The 22,153-nt window shown below is 35.3% G+C and overlaps 1 protein-coding gene across 1 annotated transcript in view; it reads right to left on the bottom strand.

The window, feature by feature from the left end:
* CDH7 (cadherin 7) overlaps nt 1-22,153 on the bottom strand; it is an 82,828-nt gene that overhangs the window by 5,538 nt on the left and 55,137 nt on the right. The window contains exons 7-11 of the mRNA XM_082045354.1: nt 16,155-16,408; nt 11,985-12,121; nt 9,141-9,262; nt 7,571-7,688; nt 5,266-5,517 (exon numbers count right to left, since the gene is read on the bottom strand). Of these exons, the coding sequence (XP_081901480.1) occupies nt 5,266-5,517; nt 7,571-7,688; nt 9,141-9,262; nt 11,985-12,121; nt 16,155-16,408 (883 nt within the window). The remainder of the gene's footprint in view (nt 1-5,265; nt 5,518-7,570; nt 7,689-9,140; nt 9,263-11,984; nt 12,122-16,154; nt 16,409-22,153) is intronic.

The following is a 22,153-nucleotide window of genomic DNA, read 5'->3' as shown; positions in this document are numbered from 1 at the left end:
CTCTAAAAATATTTCATTTTGAAGGTTAAATACCTGCTAAGAAGTGAAAAGTATGAAACTTAGTAGGCAGGTGTGCCTAAAGGTACGATAAAAATCAAGATACAATGAATGTTTTATATAGTATTCCTTGTACATACCACACTTGCTTGAAGCCAAGAAAAATATGGAGTCTTTCTAAAGGTTAAATATTTTAGCATTTAGATGGCTTTATGAGATTATTAATTTCTAGTCCTTCAAATAGCTATGAACAATGAAGTTTAACCTCTAAATGAACACAGCATTAGCTGCATTGCAGGAACTGCTGGGATGAATACAAGCCCAAAACAAATTTCACTCATATCTAAATCAAGTGCAAATAGTTTTAAACTATCCATTTCTCAATAAGACATGGTAGGGTTTTTTGCTACATTTATCACAAAAGCAGAGATTAAGTCCATCATTAGTGACTGGCCAAACATCTAGAAAACCTAATTTTATGCTTGTTAGAGAAGAAATAATATAACAGAAAAGCTTTAGGGACATATGCATTGCATGTTGAGGCCACAAGCTGGGCTCCATACTGGTACACAAAACTCATGCTAAAGAGATGAAATAGCAATACTGATTTCATATGTGATTTAACAAATAAATAAACCAATCAATCAATATTAGAAGTAACTAATTATAAAGACTAAATAACCAGAACTAATAAAGAACTGAAATGTTTTTGTTCTCATTTACCCGAATTATTAGAAATGTTGATTTTGTTTAACAACTACAATAGCTAAGAAAAGGTATAATTTGTATTTGTATTAGCTGTGGTAATATGTGTTTTATCATTGTGTCAGTATAAATTTTAAGACAATATCAGTAGTTACAGTTCACCTAAATCAGTATTTAAACAAACACCTTTCAATATGAGAGTGGATTTTTGCTTTGCCATTTTGCAGTGTGTTTATGGAATTATTATGAGATTTCCATTTTCGTTTGATCTGCTAAAAAGTCAGGTTTAGGTCACTTGAACATATTTCTCTCTTTTAGTATTAATCTTTCCTTTTGTACTCAAGGCAACTGCAACATAATGGTAAGGAAGCCATAAAATCTCTGAGACAACCCAATGGAGACTAGATGCAGAGCTATACAGTAAGGGACAGAGCTAAATCACAAGCATTAACATGCCATGTATATGCTATACCCTTAAGCCTGGCATTTACTATAGCAATAAGCCAGATCAGCTGCAAGCAAATCTGCACATTGGTTTATGCCTTAGGTGTGTCATGATTCATAAAGCTGAAGATTGGGGATGCCCAGCCATGTAAGCAGCACACTAATAACCTATTTAGTTATACCTTGCGGTTGCCAGTACAGTCATATGAGATCTGAGGATTACAGAGACCAAGACTCAGGAAACCTGCAGTTAATTCCCAGTAAACAAGCTTCATATATAACTGTTGTTTGATCAGTTTAGATTGATATTTGCAAAGTGACTGTGACCTTTAAATGCCTACGCTGAGTGACCCTAATAGGCTCTGTAACTTTCAGAAAACAGCTTCTGCATTGCATACTCAACTGCCTTTTAAATGACTTAATTTGGATACCCCCAAATTAGAACAGTTATAGATTTGTCATTTTTAAAACTGCAAGACCAAAACCCACACATACTACATAGTCACATTCTGTACACATTTTATCTATTTAGAGAAGAAGATTCTTATGACTAGGACTGTTTCTTCTTGTTTATGAATCACAAAATTATGTGTACTGATTTAATTGGGTTCTTGGTATTGTGATATCATGATAATAATAACAAATTCCTCATCTTTCAATGAAAAAGTAAAAATTTCTCTGTATTTTGAAATTTAGTCAATGCATCATTAACTTGTAAACTCTAGTAGCACACTAACAGGAGGCTTTCTATGTGTTTCTAAGAAAATACGTGGTACTTCTAGATTATATGCAGAAGTATGGAAGATAAAAATAATGAAAAAGCATTATGTCAATCTATCTTTCCATTGTTTCAATACAAAGAAAGTCTTTAACCTCTCAAATATGATTGGGTTATCTACAGGTGAACTTTCTTCTTTTTGTGTGACTTTATGTACAAATGTAATGCTAAACACTTGTTATAAAAGAAATTATTGTGTCTGGAAGATGCTAACTGAAAAGCAAATTACCTTGAATTATATTACCATATAATTTTCAGAGGAGTTACAAAATACCTGCTTACTTCTCTAAAAATTATGTACAGTCTAAAAAGTATAATAACTAGCTTTTCATATGCTTTTTGTAGAATAACTTCCAGTCATTTTTTTAGTTGGTTTTTTTGTGTGTTTTTTTTTTTTTCTTTCAAAACAAAGCCTCACTGTACAGTTTGTGATTATAAAGCTCTCTTGAGTAATTAGCAAAGTATTGGAAAATTCTTGTGGAATAAAATTCAGAATTTAATCTCCATCACTCAATATGAGGAGGTAAAACAATTCTAGTAAAACCTTTTTAACATTTAAAAATTATTTTAGTTTGAAAAAATAGTCTACACCATGTTATATGCAATTATAATGAATTAGTATGATTTCCAAACATTCTTCCTTCTTAGTGCTACTGAAAACATTGTGCTTATCTAAAATTGATTGGTTGCTTAAGTAAAAATAATAACATTAACACATGCCACTGAGACAATCTAAGCCTTAGTCAAGACAAACAGTTATTTATTAGACAAAGGGATGTATAGGGCATGAACAAATATCAAAGTATATTATACTTATTTTAAGAAAGCAAGAGCTTGTTGAGAACTCAAGATGCTTGTGCCAGGATGCATGTATCCATGATATTTATGCAAATCTCATGCATCCTCTGCTTTATAACTAGCACTCACATTGAAATTACATTGATGAATGTGACTAGATTTGCACTGCATGTTAAACTTGGGTCAGAAAAAACTTTTTGATCCAGTAGCCTGTCTCGTCTTTTGACTCATAAACTCTTACACCAAAAGGTGCATCCCTTGGTCCCAGCCCTGGAACTGCTTGCCAACAGCTGAAGCATATTTTTTATGCTGCAATAGCAGATCTTCAGGATTTTTTCTTGAGAATGGATGTGAAAAGAACAATGGTAAAGGGAGAAGGTAAATTCCTAGCAGTACTACTACCATTCAGCTGATCCAGAAAATGTCTTCTAGGAACAAATGAGAGAAAAAGAAAGGCTCTGGGACCAGAGAAGCAACAACACTTGACTTCACTGAGCTGCAGTGATGCTTAGGCACCTCTTCCTTATGACTGGCACCAGGCAGGGACCAAAACAGCAGCAGGACACAGTACCAAAATGCAGGACTCAAAGCCAGGGTTGGCATACAAATGCAGCCTAAACTGTGCCCGCAGCTTTGAATTGTACTCAAAAGGAACAGTTTAGACTGGACGTGATAACAGCACATAATAATGTCTATTTGGATAAAGAGCAGCTTTGCATTCAGGCAGCTGAATTTGTAAGTCCAAGTTTTTGGCCAATAAAGTCAACTTCAAGGTGGCCATATGCCAGATTCCTCTTCAGCGCATAGCCTATTATTCAAACACTATGTTCAGAGATCTTATCCTCAATTTTTTAACAAACACTTGTTTGGCACACTTTAAAAATGATTGTAATAAAAAGCTTATGTTTCTTGATTTATTGGTTGTATCTGCATCCTCCTGTACTGAGTAGAATAAGCAAGTTATTCCCTGGTAACATGCTATTTCTCCATTCAATGCTCTTTAAGACATATGACTCCTATTTAAGAAAAGCTCATGCCCAAGGCAGGCTGCATTTTATATATAGTATTTTTTATGCAATCTTTAGAAATTCCCTTTTCACATATAACAGAAATGATGGCATTTCAATTTGGGATGAAGCGAATTGCTATTGTTACAGAACTTTTCTTCTTACGTACATTGGACCAAAGCTTTAAATGGGAGTTTTTCCACTGATGTCAATGCCAGTTGATATAAAAGGATCTTTTATATACGTTTTTGAACTCTACCATTTAGCTTCATATTCATGTAAAGTTCATTTTACTTAGTAAACTGTCTTTATCTCAACCCACAGTTTTTCTCACTTCTAGTCTCTCCTCCATCTCACCAGGGGGGAGTGAGAGAGTGACTGTGTGGTGCTTTGTTGCCAGCTGGAGTTAAACCACAACAGTCCTTTAGAAATGTTTGTAGCAGAAGGGACATTTGCTTCTAATGGTTTACAGTGAGGTTAATTCAAGTTGATAAGAAATCTATACATTGTTGAAATACTGCCATGAACAGAAGTGTGGACAAAAGTCTTGATTTGACCTATTCAAATTACTTGGATAACAGTGACAGATAAACCACCACTGGGATTGTATCAACCTGAGGAGGCTATGGTCTTCCCCTTTTCCTTAGACTCATGTGTACAGCCGGGGAACAGAAAAATCTCTCCGTTGATAATAATACTCAAGAAAATTCTTGTGTGCTAAATTGGTACCCTTGTTAGCATGTGATCTTTCTGACAATAAGCAAAACTGTACTTTTGCTCACCTGTATCCTGCAGATCAACCAGATGCAAGTTTATCCTTCATCTTTACTCCTTGACTTGGGCCTTTAGTACTACCATGTAGTCATTTTGTTTAAGGACTAGTCATGAAATGAGAAACACTAACCAAACTAGGGTGTTGACACTGTTGCACTGTTTTCCACTGACTTTTATCTAGTTGCAGTTTCACAACATAAAATCCAACTGTTCTGCCAACAGCAGAAGCAACAAAAGATCATTCTGTAGAAAATGTTCAATTAAATATGATGATTCCCATCAGCAAATTACATCTGTTGAATTTTCTGAATGTCTTTTGTTCTGTGCAAATCAATACATATCTAAAAATAGTTATATCTCAGAAAAAGGGATACTGGTTATACAGTGGATATGCTAAATCAAATACTTCCTTAAACTGTATTGTCTATCTCTTAAATATTACATTTAATGCAAGTGATCTTTTTCTCTTTTCCTATTATTTCATGTATATGTCTGGAGGAAGCTTGACATATAAACAAGGTATCTGAACTTGAAAATTCCAAACTAGAGGTTTTGTGTGGCTCATGGTACAAAATGCTCTTCTGCCTGGAATGTTAGGCATCCCTGTTTAGAGAAATTGGAGCTGGGGGGGAGGGGCAAGAGGCGGGGAGGGACAGGGAGGAGGGGTAAAAGGTGGTGTTGAATCTTATGTACATATGTATTTATCTACTTTTTGCTGCTATACTTTGAACAGAAAATAAGGGTAGCAGAAAGAAGACATACCTAGCAGTGTCAAGATGCAAGCCAATATTGCTATCAGGGCTCCAGTGCTAAGTCCTGCAGGCAAGATGTATGCCTCCGCATTGCATGTCTGAGCAACACCATCTGCATCACAATCACAGACTCTGATGGTAAGGGTATTAGTGCTACTAAGTGAAGGCGTTCCACTGTCCACAATGAATATTGGCAAGTAGAAAACAGACTGTTCCTGTCTTCGGAACCCATTTCTTTTGGTTAATACTGTTGCAGTGTTATCTAGATAAAGGAATAAAAAAAGATAAATATAAAATATATGCCCTTTCTACAACACAAGCCTATAAATAATAACATTTCACTTAAAAGAATTTATAAACATGTTTATATTATTTCAATAAGTTTATCTTTCCTGGTCATACATTTTTGAACCTGCAGAGATAAGATCAGCTGAGAAATGTTATTTAATTAAAGAAAAAGGTTTCTATTTTCCATGAAAGACTGTTTCAAAATTGCAGAGGTATATTTGCTTTTAGTTAAGCTCACAGTTCCACAATCTCAATAGACAGTTGAAGATTAGTTCATTATTAAAAAAAAAATTAAAAATCATATTTCAGTGATCAGATTAAGTATCAAGATACCTTCTTAATTTCCAAGGATCTATTTCAATTATTACAAATATAGATATTGTATTAATGGAAGAGATGAACGTATTAATAGGAGAATAAGTTCTGAAGACCAATGAAATATTTTTTAATGCAAAAATTCCAGTTGATGCACAAAGACAGGTAAGTGCACATGTGACAGAGACACGCATTTGTTTTGAGTCTCATCTGACTAATATAATAAATCTAAAATGTGTGGTCCAATGTTGCTCTGAGTTGGGAGATTAAAAAGTCCATGTGTTCCAGAAAATATGTGCAAAACTCACTGTGCTCAATACAGGTTGACAGCTCCTGAGAGGCAGGGAGTTACATCTCCTAGAATGTATAGAAAAGGTTGGTCGGCCAGGCTGCCTGTCTGTCTATCTACTCATCTATCCATCTATCTATCTATCTATCTATCTATAGACTAACATACAATAGTCCTGTAAAGTTATCTTATTGTGTCATCTGTTATGACCTGTCTGGCAAAAGATGCAAGCACTTCTTCATATAGCATCACATGAGATACGCATAAAATTATGTCAAAAGAGGCAACTGCTGCTTTGTCTTGTAACTCCACTGGCATTTTACTGGCATTGCAAAAGTCTATTATTACTTTTTCCAAATTATAAGTTCCCTGGAAGAGGGCCTGTCTTTCATTAAATACTTTACAGTACTTATAACAATGTCAGATTTCTGAATAGGGTGTTATTGTAATGCATTGTTATTATTTTGATCATTATTACTATTACAGTCTCTACTGTCAAACTGCAAACTGCTCATATGAAGAAAATTAAGCATGTCAGTAAAAACATGCAGGGTAAGGCAATAATTAGCTGTGTGAGAGAACTTTATTAGGTCACATGTTGTACTTAGTGAATGTTGTTCAAAGCCTTTCTGTACAAACATTATCCTTTAGTCCACCATATGTCTGTTTTTCTTGTTGTATTAATAAGGGTGACTTTGTAGCTCTCGTTCTGCACTGATCCATAAAAGAGCAATGCAAGAGTAACACAGTGTCTATTTAGTTATATTTGCTCCAGCTAATATCCCAACTGACTGATATACACCCAGCTGCCCAGCTGCCATGCTGTGCAATGCAACTAATGAGAACACTAATTAGAAGCTTGTTCTTAGATATTTTAACTAATAGTAACATGAGGTCAACAGGAGTCTTTGCATAAGTCTTTCAGAAATAGTCATAAGAAGTCTCTATAAATATTGTAAGTAGCTTCCATTATCAAAAGCATTCTTCAATAGATGGTATACTTACTGAAAATATATGTTTTTCTAAAAAAAACAAAACAAAAAATCTTGATTTACTATGCACTTATTTTTTATGCCCTGAGTGATACTAATACAACATGAATTCCTGGACATTTTTCAGTCACTGACCCAAAGTAAAATCTAATTTAGATAAAAACCTATAAATACAGGGGGGAAAAAAAAAAAAAAAAAGGAGAAGAATGACTCCTGGGGAAAAAAAAAAAAGAAGCTGCTCTGTTAGGCTCAAGGCTTTAAAAGATTCAAACAACAGCTTAATTTCTTTGACAAATAATCTAGAGATAAAATTATTTTGCAGGCTGATTATGACTTAAATTATGTCCTTACCAGAACAGAAGTTTAGGTAGGTCATAATCAGCATGATACATTCAAAATGATGAATATTTACATAAACAAAATGTCCTTACCTTTGTTGTCCTGCAGTGTAAAATTGTGGTTATTTGCTGCCTCTGCTGTTAAACTGAAGTAGAACTGATGGCCATTTGGTGGGTCATCTTTATCAATTGCACTGATTTTCTGGATCACCTGTTTTGAGATTCATTGTTTCATTGTTTGGAATGGTTAAAAAGCATAAACACATGTGCATTGTATAACCCCTCTATTACCTATCAAAGTATCAATCCTCCCTTGAGCCTTGTTGTTATTGCTTTTTGCTTTTCTAATCTCTTACGTATGCACAGACAGGATTAAAAGTAAAATGTGACTTTTTACTTTCCCTGTACCAACTTTATTGTCAAAAATTAATGACCAGTAGGGCCTATGAGAAAGTTAGGTCCTGTCATTCTCCAGGGCTTGGAGTATAAACTGCATAGCAGTGGAAGAAGTGTATCTTCTGCTTGGACCTCAATGTAGTTAGAAGTGGTTACAATTGATGTTGTAAATTTTCACAAGAAGAAGATTATGCTTTTGGGCAATAATTCACTTACTTTTTTTTTTTTTTAATATCATGGAAATAAAAAAACAAGTCATAAGTACATTAATATCTCCTGGGATTTATTTTTTATTATTATAATTATTTTTCTGACTTAATTTTCTAAAATTTTGTCCAAAATTGCCTCTAAAAAAAGAGGGCCATCATTGCTTAAAATCCATAACGTATGAATACCCAGAGCTAACAATTCAGAGTAACAAACAGGTATTCCAATAAGAGCATGCATATTCTATATTCTTCATGAACACAAGCTAATAATCATAGTCTTTTCTGTTAAGGATTTAAATTATGCTGTGATTTTGAAATGTGCAATAAACAATGTCTGCCACAGGAAGGACAATATTCTGGGAAAATACACAAAAGTGCAAAGTCTTCCAGGGAATATGTGGGATCTATGTGAGTGAAACACCTACTGTTTTTCCATGAGAAAAAAAAAGAGAGAATGAGAAAATCTATACATTTTCTGAGGTCGTACAAGGTAGAGAAGAAAAGTCCAAATATGAGAGACACCAAGGGTAAATAACACCAGACACTTTGAGTATGGGACTACTAGGGAGATATCTGTGGAGTTAAAAACCCTGTGGAATATGGTAGGAATATATTTCTCTTGTGAAATGGTGTCCTTATGACACATACTTTCTCCTGAGGGAAATAAAAGTCCCTACTCATTTTAGGAATGCTAGTCCTTTCATCTCAGAATAACCTCCATGTTATGATTTCCCACTTCCTAGCAAAATTAGGAGGAAGTAAGCATTCTTAATATTATTCAAAATTAGGTCAGTTTAGCAAAATATGTCAGTTATAGCAGTAAGAAAGCCAGAGATTTTAACAGTACCTTCAACAAATAATTTTTACACCCAAGTCTTTCTATTCAGAGATATGGTGATGATGTTCAGGTTTGACTAATTTGTGCTTGTGCTGCACATCACAGCGTCATTTTTATCGGCATAAGCTGGTTATATTTTATCTTAAAGCTGGCAGGCTTCCATAAGGAATGGCTGCCTATCTAATAAAAATAAACACAAAAAAACCCGATCAAGCCATACCTGACCAGGTTGAGCGTTTTCACAGACAGTTGCCTCATACTCCATGGCAAACTCAGGGGCATTGTCATTGATGTCAAGGATAGTGATGGCTACATACCCTCTCCCAATTTGTGCTGGATTCTCTATAGGAAAAGAAGCCAACAAAACAATTAAAAATTGCTCCTTGCACGTTATTATCTGGGTCAGTACATTTTTCATTTGCATTTTTCTTTTGCGTGTACATGTCAAATCCATTACAATTGTTCCTAGAAATACATATGAAGTTCTTGGCTTGATCTTGGAGAACCTCATGAGGTTCAATGAAGCCAAGCAGAAGGTCCTGAACCTGGGTCGGGGCAACCCCCAGTATCAATACAGGCTGGTGGAAGAAGGGATTGAGAGAAGACCTGCCAAAAATGACTTGGGAGTTCTGGTGGATGAAAGACAGAACATGAGGCAGCAATGTGCTCTTGCAGCCCAGAAAGCCAACTATTTCTTAGACTGCATCAAAAAAAGAGTGGTCAGCAGGTCAAGGGAGGTCATTCTGCCCCTCTACTCTGCCCTGGTGAGACCCCACCTGGAGTTCTGCATCCAGCTTTGGAGCCCTCAGTACAGGAAAGACATGGACCTCTTGGAGAGGGTCCAGAGGAGGCCACCAAGATGATGAGTGCGATGGAATACTTTTCCTATGAGGAAAGGCTGAGAGAGTTGAGTTTGTTCAGCCTGGAGAAGAGAAGGCTCCAGGCAGACCATATCACAGCCTTTCAGTACCTAAAATGGGCCTATAAGAAAGATGGAGACAGACTTTTTACAAGGGTGTGTTACGACAGGACAAGGGGTAATGGTTTTAAACTAGAAGAAGGGAGATTCAGGCAAGACATAAGGAAGAATTTTTTTATAATGAGGGTGACAAAATAGTGGAATGGGTTGCCCAGAGAGGTGGTAGATGCCCCATCCCTGGACACATTCAAGACCAGGCTGGCCGAGGCTCTGGGCAACCTGATCTTGTTGAAGATGTCCCAACCCATTGCAGGGGGGTTGGACAAGACAACTTTTGAAGGTCCCTTCCCACCTAAACTGTTCTGTGATTCTATGATCTTCTGGACATCATGGAAACAATGTTTTTTGTTTTCCAGCCACTTTAATTAAATTAAGGTTCTAGTCTCATGGATAAACTGAAAATCTAACTCACTAATCACAGCATTGAATCACATAATGTGGAAGGATAAGAGCAAGAAGATGTAAAACCATCACCAAGGAGTATAGCTAGCCAGAACAGCACTATTAATATCACAAATAGCATGGTTATTATGGGTTAAACACATTTTTGTTGCGATTTAGATTGACCAGCTATTAAGAAGTTAAAACCAGAATTCCTTCAGCTATTTATAATAGAAAAAAAAAGAGGAACCTGTGTTCCCAAGTAAATACCGAAGTATTTAAAGCGCACACACAACTAAGTATTTCAACACTGTCATTAACATGTTGAACACCTTAAATATGAATAATATTCTTAAACTGATGCACATCTTTAGCTAAAATATGAATCTGTTCAGAGGCCAGTGTCATCATCTAGTCTTTTATAGTAGATTTTTTTATAAGCATAAAGGACATCAGCGTGTGCTATAATTATTTTGCTAGAAAACACTTGTGTTTTGGAGTAAAGAGAGATTGTATTGTTTCTTTACCACAAACAGTGATATTAGTGATAATGTATGGCAGAATGAAAAACTTTACAAAGCTTCAAATATGTATCTGTCATTTTATAGGGTATTGTGACCACATTTTAGTAAATATTGTAAGTGTTTAAAGAAATGCATCCAAATGTAGATCACAAGGTGTTTTGCTTAGGTTTTTTATTCCACATGTGAAATACCAGAGGAGTAAGCAATTTTGACACTGTTTCCTCTGATGATCTAAGCTTATTGAAAACCAATCAGGCCGCGAATATAAATTAAAGCATTGTAAGGTTTTACTTTTGCTCCTATACTCTCACTTGTGTCAAGTAAGCCCCTTGACTACCTTGTCAGCTTTGTTACTATCCAGAAAAATTTTTCCATGCTGGCCTCCTAGACCAAAATTCTACTTCCGAGAATGCAAGATAAATTCATACAAACACTAAATGAAAAATGTTAGCTTTCAGGTTAAACATTAAATTAATCTCAATGAAAGCAAGAAGTAAGGATTTTTAAAATAGCAGGCCAGAGAACTGATAACTCTTTTATTAACACAGCCCAACAGAATAGGAATAAGGATGAAATTTTAAGAAATAAATTCTTCAAATATAAAGGCAAAAATATGTAGTTTTTCACAGAATGTATTCAGACCTGAATAAGTTTAGGTTTAAACTTGCATTAACAAAATTCTTGTTGCATGTGTTTGAAGGATTCAGTTCTTCAACACTTTTCATTTCACACCAGAAAAGATATGAAGCACAAAATATCCTCTACAGTGGAAAGCACACAAGTCTTCACATCCCCTTTCCTTCATAACTCTTAAGAATGCTGTGGTTGGCCAACAGCAATCAACTCTAAGTGACTGCCATCACTAAGATGGGCTAACTGCTCTCCTCTATACTCCATATCACTTTTTCTCTAATGATACCTGGTCTGAGACTGCTGACTTAAGACATTTCATCTTCTTTTGTACTTGTTTTTCAGAGGTCAAAAGACTACACATGGTGTGAGACAAAGGGAAGAGTGAACACTTAATCTGTTTTTATGACACGGGTTTCTTTTACATTGAGTAAGAAGCTATTTTTACCTGCCATGGTTTGAAACTGTCATAATTTCAGTGCAGCTGATCACAGTGAAGCCTGAAGTTTTACAGATAAACAGACAATAAAATCTTTAAATTGTTACTTACGACTTTCCATAGCCAAAACCGTGATATTATGAACAGCATTAGTTTCCCTGTCCAAAGATTTGGCAGTTGTAATGACTCCACTGTTGGCATCAATATTGAAATACCTCTCCAGGTCTGTGTTTCGATCTATTGAGTACCTAAGTGAATGATGAAAGAAAACTTTTTATTTATGTTCAATTACAGCTTCAAAAATGTTTCATTGATTTCTTATTAGAGAGAAAGTGTTTCCACTATTTCGCCATTTTGAGCTTTGTTTTGTCGAGTTTCTCTAGGATGTTGAGATAAGCAAAGCCATTGCAAAGGTGAGTTACACAGTGACCTATGCTAACAGTGGCAGGCTATGTTTCTACAGTGTCCTCTTAAGTGAGGCTATAGGTATTTCATTTATTAATAGAATAGCATACTCCTGAACCCCACCTGAGGACAAGGCAAGTTGGAAGTTTGCTACATGGCTCTACCAACCAGGCAGTGCCCCATGGGGACTGGCAGTCTGAGCACAAAACTTTCCATTGCCAACAGAAGAGCCCCTACATCACCCAGAGCTGCAGGATCACGCAAAAAAAGAGATTATGCAGAGCAGGTCAAGGGATTGCATGTGAACACTGTCAGCTCCTGGTGCTTTACTGTCATTAGACAAACACGGGCTCGTGCCCATAACTCTTTAGCTTAACATATATTTTACCTCTAAATTTGTTTTAGGAAGGGGAAATACAGTCCTTAGCAAACAGAAAACAGCATAAGGGAAAAGGTTAAAATGCCTGTGGGTGTTTTGCTTATAATCCTTAAAGGGACAGGTGATTAGGCAGGTTTAGATTTACAGCTGGAATATTCTTGACATTAGATTTAATATTGAGTTACATTTTTGCACTCTCATTTAGATCAAGTATGTACTCCAGTGCACTTCCTTACACTCAGGATGATTAAAATGTCCTAATCAAACCAAGTGTGATCATTAAAATTACTGTCACACTGACAATATATTAGATTGCTGGTGTAAAATTAACCAAATCCTTTGAATGATGTGGAAGAAAAGAATTATAGAAGATATAGTTAAAAAAAATGGGACTTCCTGGATATAATTATCTTAAGACATTATTTGCTTGTTCTGTGTTGCAACATACCAGCTTCTACTTTGTTGTATTATGATGTTTCTGTCTATCCCTCTTGACTGCAAAATCTTAGAGCAGAGACTTGTTACATAATTAGAATTGTTTTATCATATTATGTGACAGTGAGAGAGAGAACAGGGTAAAGAGTTGTAACAACAATAGTAACAGCAGTTTTCATGGAATAAGGCTCTCTAACACCTTTTTTTTTTTTTTTTCATTTTATGTTACCTGTAGTTCATTTTTTTATTTCATGCCAGCACTGTCATTTATTTGGTCAGCAGTGCTCTTCAGCCTTTTTGTGGCTGACAAGCTTCCCCATGAGACTATGCCTGTCACCTCTGCTATGTCATCAGTCTTGGCACTCCTCATAGCTGGGATTCAGTTTCGTGCCAGTCCTTAGATTTCCCAATTATTAAGACTACCACTATGCAACATGAAGAGCCAAAGACCTTTCTTAAAAAAAACATAGTAAGAAAGAAAGAAAGAGAAGAAGGAAGGAGGAGGGAGAAGAAGGAGAAGGAGAAGGAGAAGGAGAAGGAGAAGGAGAAGGAGAAGGAGAAGGAGAAAGAAGGAGAAGGAGAAGGAGAAGGAGAAGGAGAAGGAGAAGGAGAAGGAGAAGGAGAAGGAGAAGGAGAAGGAGAAGGAGAAGGAGAAGGAGAAGGAGAAGGAGAAGGAGAAGGAGAAGGAGAAGGAGAAGGAGAAGGAGAAGGAGAAGGAGAAGGAGAAGGAGAAGGAGAAAGAAGGAGAAGGAGAATGAAGGTGAGGAAGACAGAAAAGGAAAAGAAAGCAAAAAGAAAGCAATAAAAATGATGAAGGGATGGAGGGAAAGTGGGAGGGGAGGGAAGGGGAGGGGAGGGGAGGGGAGGGCAAGAGAGGAGAGGAGAGGAGAGGAGAGGAGAGGAGAGGAGAGGAGAGGAGAGGAGAGGAGAGGAGAGGAGAGGAGAGGAGAGGAGAGGAGAGGAATAGAGGGAGAAGAGAAAAGCTAACAATATAAATTGGACAACAGCTTCTTATGAAACAAGAATAAAAATCATTTTTACGCATAGGAAGCAAGCAGTTTCCCTTAACGTATTTACAAGCATTGTATCCATATTCAAATTCTAAAAAAAACCCCTATGTTAAATACTTTTAATCCTTTAATTCCTTGCAGCCAGTAATACTTGAAAATCTTGAGCTGCAGGACTTATAAATCCTTTATTTAAGCTAGTTCAAACATCAGTAGTTCTCAGGTCCATATATGAGAACCTCTTATTTTCAAACTATTTATTACTTCCCTCTCCCTGCACCCCCCCCCACCTCCCCAGTACTCAACATTTCTGAATTGTACAACAATTTCAATGTTTTTCTGAACTGTAACAAATCTACTTTTAAATCATTATCAGTATAATCCAATGTTTGGAATTTCAAATACTTATTTATAGACTAATAATTTAAACTTCTTAAATAGATAATTAAAAGTATTATGTGTTAATCCTCCTTAACACATTCCAATTTTAGGTGAATTTGGCTCTGATATGCATCACAGCAGATGCAGGAGAGCTTTAAATTATAAGATCTGTCAGTACCACCAACAATGTATATAGCAGGTTTGTAATCATATAGATAAACCCTCACTATTTCTCTTCTTCCTCCTTCTCAAATTCCAAACAACTTCAAAGCAGAAGAAATCATCAGGATGTTTTTAAGCTGGTGATATAACTATTTTTTATGCTGGAATTGTAAAAATTAGCCAGATCAAGGCCTATAAATTTATCTTTATGCTTATGCAGGAATTAAAAGCATTCCGAGCATGGACTGCATTTATGGAACTACTCTACATGATTCTGCTGAACCAGATGCTGACATCCATGTGAGAAAACACTGCTACAGCAAAGAAACAGCTCAGCAAAGAAAAATGTCACAAGCAAATCCCTGCCAACCATCCATCTAGGAGCTGTTTATACATTATAGGATTCAACTATATTGAATATGTTGCAAATGTATAATGAAAGAGAGAGTGAGAACATTTACATCACCTCTAGGAGTGAAACATATGCTTTATTTTTACAACTTGAGATTGCTGCGTTAGAAACCACAGAGCTACACTAGAGCTCCAAGTTCATCTACAATGCATGAAAGTTAAAAATTTATCATCACCAAAAAAGGTGACACCCAAACGTGTTCTGTACCTGTGAAGTTCCTTTCTGTGTACGCCATAAATGAACCATAATAACAAATTAGACTTTTATTTTAACTTTAATTTAAAATTTAGCTGTGAATTGTGTGTATGTTCCTCCTCATGCAGATGTTTAAGTTTGTAAAATTCTCAAGTCAGAAGTATTACTCTCTAGATTCTTTGCATGTTCCTTTGACAATTACTATTACTATTCTGCACCAGGAAAGTAAAAAGTAACTCATTACTGGTTTAATTTAAGTGCTGAGTCTTTGTCATTGGCTTTGTGAGCTTTAACCTTAGATAAAGGCAAACATAAGATTGATATTTTATGGTTTCTTATGGTTTCTTTATGATCCTGAACATTAGATTCTGGAAGACTTGCAGGTTCTTCACACACTGAAGATGAAGAGGCCTTTCAAATTTTTATCTCTTCCCATTCAAATGGAAGATATTTGGCTGCAGCAGAATTTACAAATGCCAAAAGATTATTGCCTTTAACTAGTTTGACTAGGACTGGGTGTGTCTTGTCCTATTCATTTCTCTCATTTAAAGAGTTTTTTCTAACATTTTTTTTTCTGTGGGACCACAGTTTTGGTTTACCATGCAAGAGTCTATGTGCTATTACATGCTTGGGCATAGTGCACACAGAATATAAATGATTATGTACGTACACACAGACACAAATATTTATTTTACAGAGATTTAAATGTATTATTTTTGTCAAATGTTCTGTAGTTCAGAAGTATAAAGGTCAAAATACACAAATTCTTAGAACATCTCAGTCTCCCTCTGCAAGGGGAAAAAGCTAACTAATTGCTTTCAGTGTAACCAAAGACCCTCCCACAACAAAATGAAGAACTTCAATACAAAGGCTAAATAAGTAAACAATTAAGGCATCTTAATTACCTGACAGGACTATTTGAGGCATCTGGATCGTGGGCTGCTACAGTTCCAATGATAGTGCCAACCTTTGCTGCTTCAGACACCACCATGGAGTACAAACGTGAAGTAAACACAGGCGGCTCATCAACATCTTCTACAATTATCTTCACTGTTGTCATGTCACTGAAAGGTCCCAGACTCAGGAAGCGAGGGTCAACGTGCATATTGGCTGCTTCTATCCTCAGTGTATAGCTTGTCTTAGCTTCAAAATCCAACTCCTATAGAGATAAAATTATATGGAAATTTTATTATCCCGTAATGTTGCCACAAAACTGTTTCACTTACAACTGTCAGTAAATACAAAATTAACTTTGCCTTTTGTATCCAAGCAACACTTTTGATTGACAGAGCATAGTTGATGCCTCATTTTTCAGTTTTCTCAAAACTCTATTTAGTTTTTCGCTAGTGAATATTCCCCGTTGGCTTTAATGGTAAATGTAGTTTTACCTGTGAATGAAACAAGAATTCTCTGAGGTAATGGCAAAACTTCCTGTGACTTCTGCAAAGAGCAAATTCTCTCCTGTTATTTCATTACTGTCAATGAATCCTTCTTTTTATCTTATTCATATTTTATTTAAGGTAATGCCAAATACAATGTGTCATACTAGTCAGACATAAGAACTCAATGTAATATTCACTGGTGAAAACACCTCATTCAGAAAGTTATGGTTTTGAGGTGTGGTGGGTTTGGTGGGTTTTTTTGTTTGGTTGGTTGGGTTTTTTGTTTGTTTGTTTATTTGTTTGTTTTGCATAGCATTGGAATTGTCTAAAGAATTATTACTTCAAGCTCTGTAGAAATTTGTGTAGCAAATGTGGCAATTGGTTAAACTGCACTCTTTATTTGGCAATATTTTGTATGAAGATGTAGTCTGGAGACTGTTTTGTTTTGTTTATTAAACAAAAGACACATTAATTTGTTCCACCTTCATTCTGCTTTAATATTCTTTGATGAAAGTATAGTTTCTTTTGGAATAAATACTGCATTAGAATTAAAAAATGACCCACAACCAAGGAGAAATCTGTGATCTGGAGGACTGTCCCATAAAGCAAATTATTTTGGAGGCACAGTCATCTTCCCTTACAAACAATAATTGAAAGAAAGCATCATGTTAATATTAGCACCATATTTCTTTGCAATTCTAAGTTTAATCACTAACAACAGAAGCAAAAGACCAAAGCATTTCTAAAACCACAGTCTGGTTACTCAAGTGTCTTTTCAAACTATAATTCCAAGTGTATGGAACAGATTTAAAAAGGCTTTCTGCCATTCTGATTCTGAATACATCATAGAGATCAGAGATGTGCTTGCAAAATAACCTGACAGCATCTGCAAAACATGCCTGTAATCACTCTGAGGAGCAGCAGAGGTGAAACACACATCTGTTGACCTACAAATTCAAAGGTCTAAGTTCTTCATCGAGTTACAGTAGGATAAATCCCAAATGAGCATCTTAAAGTCAGTGATTATGCTGATGTTACAATGCAGCTGTAAACAGTCTAGATTTAAAAATGAAAAATGAATTGTAACACATCACACTCAGAAAGACACTGAACTTCTTTAAACTCTATGTGGCAGCAAAAGGCTTCTCCAAATGGCAGTACATGTGATCTTACTTCTTACTTCTTGCACAGAATCAGAGCTGTAGTATCCATAGTTCTCCAAACACAGATACGCCATAAAAGAAAGGTTGTCTGGATACTGGTCACTATACTGAATACAACTGGTCAGTATCTATTACTAAAGCACATTTAATTAGTTTTAATTTTAATTTTGGTCTTATATTTAAAGTACAATATATGTTCTATGAAACAAATCTCACAGTCAGCGCAAATGTAATGTGGTGTTAGGATGATGAAAAATGTCTCAGACTATATTGTGTCATGATAACTACTGAGAAACTGATATGATCAGATGAGCAGCAAGGTTAAGGAGAAGACAACCAAGCAGACAAATATCTTAAGACTTCTTGTTTTCCAATAAAAGCATCATATTAAATAAAGAAATAACCTGAAGAATGTCAAGAAAAAAGGCTGACATTTGTAGAACTAAAACAAAATAAAAAAACCCCACCACCCCCAAATCAAAACCAAACCACAAATACCCAAGCCTTTAACAAACAGCATATTTTCAGTCAGAATGTGCAAAAATATGTAGTGGAGAAGTGATGGCTAATTTATTCTCACTAATCAGTGATATCTGTTGAAATAGGACAATTGAGGTTACAAGGATACTTAATCAAACACATGGAAAGATATCATGAGACTGAAGACAACATAGCTCCTTATGATATACTAATGTCAACATCACAGTCATCCTAAGGAAAAAAAAAAAAAGACAATAGACAATTTTGAATAGTGAAATAGAGAAAAATAGAGAGAAAAAAATAAAAGTGCATAGGGAACATATGTGTAATTGGACAAACTATGTACATTTTTAATTTGAATAGACTAAGCATAATAATGAAGAAATATTACTTAAATTAATTTTTAAAGACATTCCCATGTTTCTATACTGATTAAAGGAGACAAAATTAGAACTTTAATAACTGAAACCATAAAAATGTGGTTTCCACCTGAATGTTTATCACAAGAGCTGACATGCACATTTAAATAATCATATTTCATTTTTGTAATGTAGAAAGAGATCGTTCTTTATTTGACTGGATTACAGGAGTGTTAGATAAGTAGGGAATACACAAATCTCACTTTCATTAGAAAGGTATTTCTTCATAGAGAAGGATGCAAAGTTAACAGTGGTGTAGATGTATATCCTAAACAGGCTTGCTTACTAAGACCAGGTTTCACCTACTCTAACTTGGCCATGTACATCTGAGAAAACCACCATATGGTGCCTACTGTGAGTGTAGCAAAATTCTTCTAGGGATGAAATCAGCTGGTCTACTTGTGAATGCTTTTTTTTTCACCAGGCACTAGTAAAGGAGTCTCAGTAACTGGAAGAAGTAAACTTCTGCTTTCAGCAAATGAATCCTGCCCTAGGTTTCCCTCAAGTATCTTGTGGCATTCAGTGTTGCTGATAGGGCCCTAGCTATAAGGGTCCTTGTTAATGAAAAGTAAATTTAAAAAAAATCTAACTTATGTATGGGGAACAGTTGGTGTTTAGAAGAGGGGAAGTACGGGCTGGCAAAAGGGTTTTATGACATTAAATGTTATTGTGTTATAGAGGGGTAGTAATATTGTTTTATTTTAGTTCTTTGTATCTGAGTCTGTCTCCTGTGAGGTGTGACAATGTCGACAAAAGCTCTGGTTATCATTCTCAGCCTGTTCCTATAATAAACACGTCCTCAGATGCTATGGTGAATATGCAGGTACCAAGTTTTGAGGAAGAGTATAACCTGAGAAAAATAAACTAAATCTCTAAGATATGATTAGTGTGCAAGAGTTCATGACCCGGTGGAAATGTTTCAACAATTCATAGATAATATAATGTAGACATTGCATACTACAGACACTAATAAAAGACTGAAAATGTGAACTGAAAATATTTCTCTTTTTTTTTTTTTTTTTTTTTTTTCTTCTTATCTAATTGCCACTGGTGTGTGTGTGTTACAGAGACCATTATTTAACTGGCTTTCGGATCATGCCTTCATTATTTCCTGGTATAACAAAAGTACAAGATTCCAATAATGGAATACCAAGTCAACAGAGTACAAATCATCAATGTTGAAGGGTAAATGGACAAGGTATACTACAGTCCTTCAGTACAGTGAATAGGGCCTGACAGCTTCGTTAAAATTTGTGCATTAGTGTTATCTGATGAGATCTAGTGCAGGATCCATCCATCTTTCTCTAATATAGGGGGGTTGTGGGGTCTTTCTTTTTTTTTTTTTTTTCCTCTTAAGGCATAAGAATTTTATCCTGTCTAAAGGAAATTATAAAATAAGTCATCTATAGTACAGAGGCTGGATATGAAGTTATCATTCACAGGAAGGCCACTTCTGTAATATTCATTTTTTTCTTGTATGGTAACTTTGTAATAATGTTCTTTCCAGAGGTGAAAATCCCATTTTTAAACCCGGTTGCAGTTTTACATTGAAAACTACAGTACATCAAACAAATGCATATTATCTCTCAAAGGAACTATGGAAGTCTCAAGTTCTTATATTTTAAACTCTGATATAGAATTGAAAGAAAATTTTCTAGCTGCAAAAAAGTCAAATGTTAACAATAATAGAAGGATAGCTTTTCACTCAAAAGCTTATACATAAACCCCCATTTTTATAATTGCCAGTATTACTCCTAGAATGAACTCAGGTTTTAGAATAATCTCTTAGCAGTCAATTCCTATGAGAAAGTACTTTGCAGCACTATTTTCACATTTTTCCTTCTAACATTCAAATTGGTTGGTGATATTGGTGGCAGGGCTGTGTATTCAGGGGAGAAATGAAGGCAAAGAGAGCAAGAACTGTACCATGGAAAATCTTCTTAATGCTTGTCACTTGCTACAGTGAGACATGACAACTCTATATATAGAGTCTTCAGGCTTTTTTTTTGCACTTATGTCCACTAAAATCTCTCCACAGACTTCAAAATGTCTTGAATCAGATCTCATCGCCTTCCAAAAAGTCACATATGATACACATGACAAAAATATGCCTTGCAGCCTTTTTTATTATTAAATTACCATTACTACTTTAAGCATCAAGTATTTGATAAAGGTGTAGGTGGATACAGATAATCTATCAGGGTTTTATCTTAAGATGTTTTGCTATTGAGCTATTATTATTACTGAGGTCTAACTATAGCCTGCAACTTTGTGAATAAAGTGAGATCTGTACTTATACGATCCTTTTTCCAGTGCATTATTTCTAGGAATAGTGCTTTGAATGCTACAAAAAATACAGTCTTGTGTATGCATTTTGCTTAGAAAGTGAAGTCACGATTCCATTCCTGTGTATTACAATCAGGATTCTGCGAACAGTCAAGATGAATCCACTTTGAAATTGTACACACATAGGTTTCCATAGACCCTTCAGATTTTTTGTATTAAATAACCAAATCATTATTCACATCCACAAATGTTTCTTCAGTTCTAAGGTTGCTACTTCAGAGACAAATCCAACACATTTTTTGAAACTCCAGTATATTCAGAAAAAATTACACTCTTTCAAACACTCTCACCACTGTGAAATGCAGCTATGCAAATGATCTGAGTCCTTACTAGCAGAGTATTGATAGCAGAATGTAAATGACAAATGAAATCACAGGAAGGAATTGATCCTATTCTACAGATGGAGAATTGAATCACAGTGTGAGCTAGGATAAAATTTTCAAATACTTTCAAGAAATATAAATGCCCAATTCTTTTTCAAAACTGTACTTTTTTTTTTTTTTCTGAAAAGATCACTTAAGATGAATGCTTTCCTAAATCCTGTTTTAAAGTAACTTAGATATGTAATTTAGTTTTATTTAGGAATTCACTACACAGAGTATGCCTATGGTGTGGAGAATAGGCAAACGTTCCCATTATTTGCAACATTGGAACTCTAGCATGAACTCTGAGTAGCTGGTATCTCCAGAAAAATAAAGTAAGAGCTTTCTTCTGTTTTATTTGAAAAAAAAAAAAAAACAAAAAACAAAAAACACAAAAAAAACCCCTTGTCATTTATTTATTTTTATCATTTAATAAAAGAGAAAGGGGGAAAAGAAAAAAAGAAATGGGAAGGTGACTTTAAGCTACTAGGCAACAAACAGTATGAACATTGCAGGTCACAGGAAAAGACCCCCGCTAGTTTTCCCACCACTTTCCCTCCCTTCCTGTAAGCTGAGTATAACACTCTGAACTGTGCTTATGGGTCCCAATCACTTGTGATTTATACCAGCTTCTGGAAAACAAGGTTTGTCTTCTAGCATTTTTCATATCCTATTGCAGTTTGGAAACAGAGTATGGCATCCTAAAAACAACTTACACACTTTTACATACCATCCCAGATACATCCTGGATA

The sequence above is a fragment of the Streptopelia decaocto genome (assembly GCF_964273445.1).
Source record: "Streptopelia decaocto genome assembly, chromosome: 2".
In the NCBI taxonomy this organism is placed as follows: domain Eukaryota; kingdom Metazoa; phylum Chordata; class Aves; order Columbiformes; family Columbidae; genus Streptopelia; species Streptopelia decaocto.
This window is presented reverse-complemented; position numbering and strand designations above follow the sequence as displayed.